This window comes from Propithecus coquereli, unplaced genomic scaffold (genome assembly GCF_000956105.1).
Source record: "Propithecus coquereli isolate 6110/MARCELLA unplaced genomic scaffold, Pcoq_1.0 Scaffold47, whole genome shotgun sequence".
In the NCBI taxonomy this organism is placed as follows: Eukaryota; Metazoa; Chordata; class Mammalia; order Primates; family Indriidae; genus Propithecus; species Propithecus coquereli.
In genome coordinates this window covers 3,670,133-3,672,817 of record NW_012150507.1, presented here as the reverse complement: position 1 = coordinate 3,672,817, position 2,685 = coordinate 3,670,133, and the positions used below count along the sequence as shown (strand labels likewise).

The 2,685-nt window shown below is 52.9% G+C and overlaps 1 protein-coding gene across 1 annotated transcript in view; it reads right to left on the bottom strand.

The window, feature by feature from the left end:
- ITGA2 (integrin, alpha 2 (CD49B, alpha 2 subunit of VLA-2 receptor)) overlaps positions 1–2,202 on the bottom strand; it is a 125,656-nt gene extending 123,454 nt beyond the window's left edge. Inside the window, exons 1-3 of the mRNA XM_012655262.1 lie at positions 2,134–2,202; positions 1,664–1,903; positions 1,062–1,361 (exon numbers count right to left, since the gene is read on the bottom strand). Of these exons, the coding sequence (XP_012510716.1) occupies positions 1,062–1,361; positions 1,664–1,903; positions 2,134–2,202 (609 nt within the window). The remainder of the gene's footprint in view (positions 1–1,061; positions 1,362–1,663; positions 1,904–2,133) is intronic.
- Positions 2,203–2,685: the final 483 nt, after the last annotated feature.

Genomic DNA, 2,685 nt, shown 5'->3' with positions numbered 1-2,685 from the left:
TATCTGAAACTCCTAGATTAGGGTTGATGGCCCCTCAAAACAGCTCCTGTGGCCCCAGAAGAGAATATCTATGAAGCACCACATACAGGTTAGACAGAAAACCCAAGGATGTCCATTATTTGCTGGGGGTGGGGATGGTGGTGCTAATTCTCTTATCTGCGACCTAGACAAAACGCCACAAGGTCGACATGGACTAGGATTCTTCCACATTAAAGAATAGTAACTGGCTGAAATGTCAGCCTCAAAGGACGACAGCTTAGAAAATATTTCTCTTCTTTGTAAAAAAAGCACTTGAAAATCAGATGATTTTTTGTTTTGATATTTGTTCCAACCACAAGGTACAAATGTGACTTCTTCTCCCCCCAAGTAAATCGAAGTTATTAAACTTACGCACACTTTAGGCTCTGCATAAAGGTTGGGGGAAACGTACTCAAATACTTGGTACGGTCACACAATAGCTCCCCACTCCCAACTTTATTTCCCACTTAGTGCAAAAGAAGTCAGGCGGTGGGCGGGCCCTGCTCACACAGCACTGCAGTTGGAGCTGCTGCTCCAGTTACTTCTATACGCCTCATCTATGATCAGTGGGAAGAACTTTTCCTGGCCTTAACTTATATTCGTTGAATATATGACGTTACAACAAGAGGAAGGCAGAAGGGAAGGAAGAATTCCCCTCTGCCAAGTATTTAAGAGACGCTTGGTTTATTCCATGTACCCTATGGGAAGAAACACCAGCGCTTCGTCTGAACTAAGAAACGGGGTCATTATTCACGCCCTTGGGTAGAAAAATAAGCATGTGGGGTTCAGAGTCTTCTGTAAAGCCACCAGGCATCGCGCTGGGGAGCTGCAGGCTGCCGACCAGCACTGGATTCCGGGTTCCCGGTCGCTGGCAGGCACGGCACCTGTGTGAGCCAGGGCAAGTTGGGCTGCAGGATTCGCGATCTCCAGGACACCCGCTAATCCCCATTCCCTTCCGTTTTGGGGTTGGTTTTTTTTTTTTCCTTAAACCCAAGGGGTTGTTTGGGTTGCTTTTGGAGGTTGTTTTTTTGGGGGTTTTTTACCGGGGGGGTTGGGCCCGGCTTTTTGGGGCGGGCGGGCTTGGGGGGTTTTTCCCCCCGGTTGGGGTTGGTTGGGGGCGGGGGCCCGTTGGATTCCAGGGGGGGCTTTTGGCGGCCGGTTCCTTGTTCTTCCAATTCCTTCCTTCCGCTCCCCGGACCCGCGCAGGTCCCTCCGGCACCGATGGCGAGCACACTCCGGCTTACCTTGACTGAGCGCACACAGCAGCCACAGCAGCAGCGGCGCGCCCCCTGGCTGTGCTGGCCCCATCCTCGGTCTGCCCCGGGGACCGTAGCTGCTCGGGTCTGCAGAGGAGAGCCTTGGCTGAGAGACTCAAGAACCCGGAGACTCTCCGAAGCTGTGCAGAGGGCTTCTCTCCCCCGCTCGGGTGAGAGCAGGGAAAGTCGCCCGGCAGCTCCTGGGGCGCCGAGGGCCCGCCCCGGCCCGCCCTCCCGCCGGGGCAAACTCCGGATCTGCCCGGGCCCCGCCCAGCCCCGGCCCGCGCCCCGCGGCTGCACCTCCGCTCGCCACGCCCCCGGCCGCACCTTGACTCCCTCGCTCGGCCCAGCCCCGCAGCCTGCAGGTGGTGGGGACGGGGACGGCGCGCCTGGCGGCCCTTCCTGTCCTGGACTGGACTGGCCCGGCACAGCCGACGGAAAAGCGCCAGCCCTGTCGCTTCTCCGCCCCCCACAGCCTGTGGTCGGCCCGCAGGAGAACCCCCAGGTCCCCGGGAGAACCTGGCGCCTCCGCAGCCCTTCGCCGCCCGGGGCTCCTGGCAGGGGGAGCCGCGAGCTAAACCGCACACACTTCCTAGGGGCCGCGCGGTGCGTCGCCTTTTCCGTCTCTCCTGAGAGGGTGGAGAAAGGGACAAAAATAAGCGCAGAATTACCAGGTTAGAAAACAAGTCATCAGGAAAGAAGATCTGCTCACAAGTTGTGATTATCCGAGGTGATATTTAAGCAATACCTGCTGCAAGAGCGCCCTGTGTGTATGTGTGTGTGAGAGAGAGATCATCATTCATTCTTCTCCTCCAAGATAATAAAGAGCTCATTTAATTACTGAATTTAGGAGATTTACCTCAAGAACAGAGAGAAGGGTGGGAGCCCATGTACGAACGGTGACTCTTGTTCTTTGTCTATATCGCATCGTGACCATTTCCTTCCATGATTTCTGTCTCAGAACTGGAAAGAGAAATCTAGATGTGAGATTTTTACTTACAAACCTAAGAAATAAGATACTCACTTTTCTTCTCTAAATCTTATTTTTCATCCTAAAACTCACCCACAAATTCCCCAGCACATTGCTGAAACCAGAATTCTTTCAATGACTACTTATGTGAAGTAAGCAAATGTTTTCATAAATTAAGCTTAAGGAGTTGTCCGTCTAATCATTATTATTATCGCCATTCCAGATCTGCACCGGGTGGGAGTGCCGCTATTAGCAGGGTGGGATGTCTGGGATATTGCCACTAGGAAGCAAAGTGGCTCAGTGTGGGCAGGGCTTAATTAATCAGTAAAAATCAAATGCTTTTCTTCACCATAGGTAGGGCCGAAGTCTTGAATTTTTAGAGTATTAAATTGGCAGTCATCAGATGTTATTGCTGATGGTCGTGACCTAAAATTCAACACC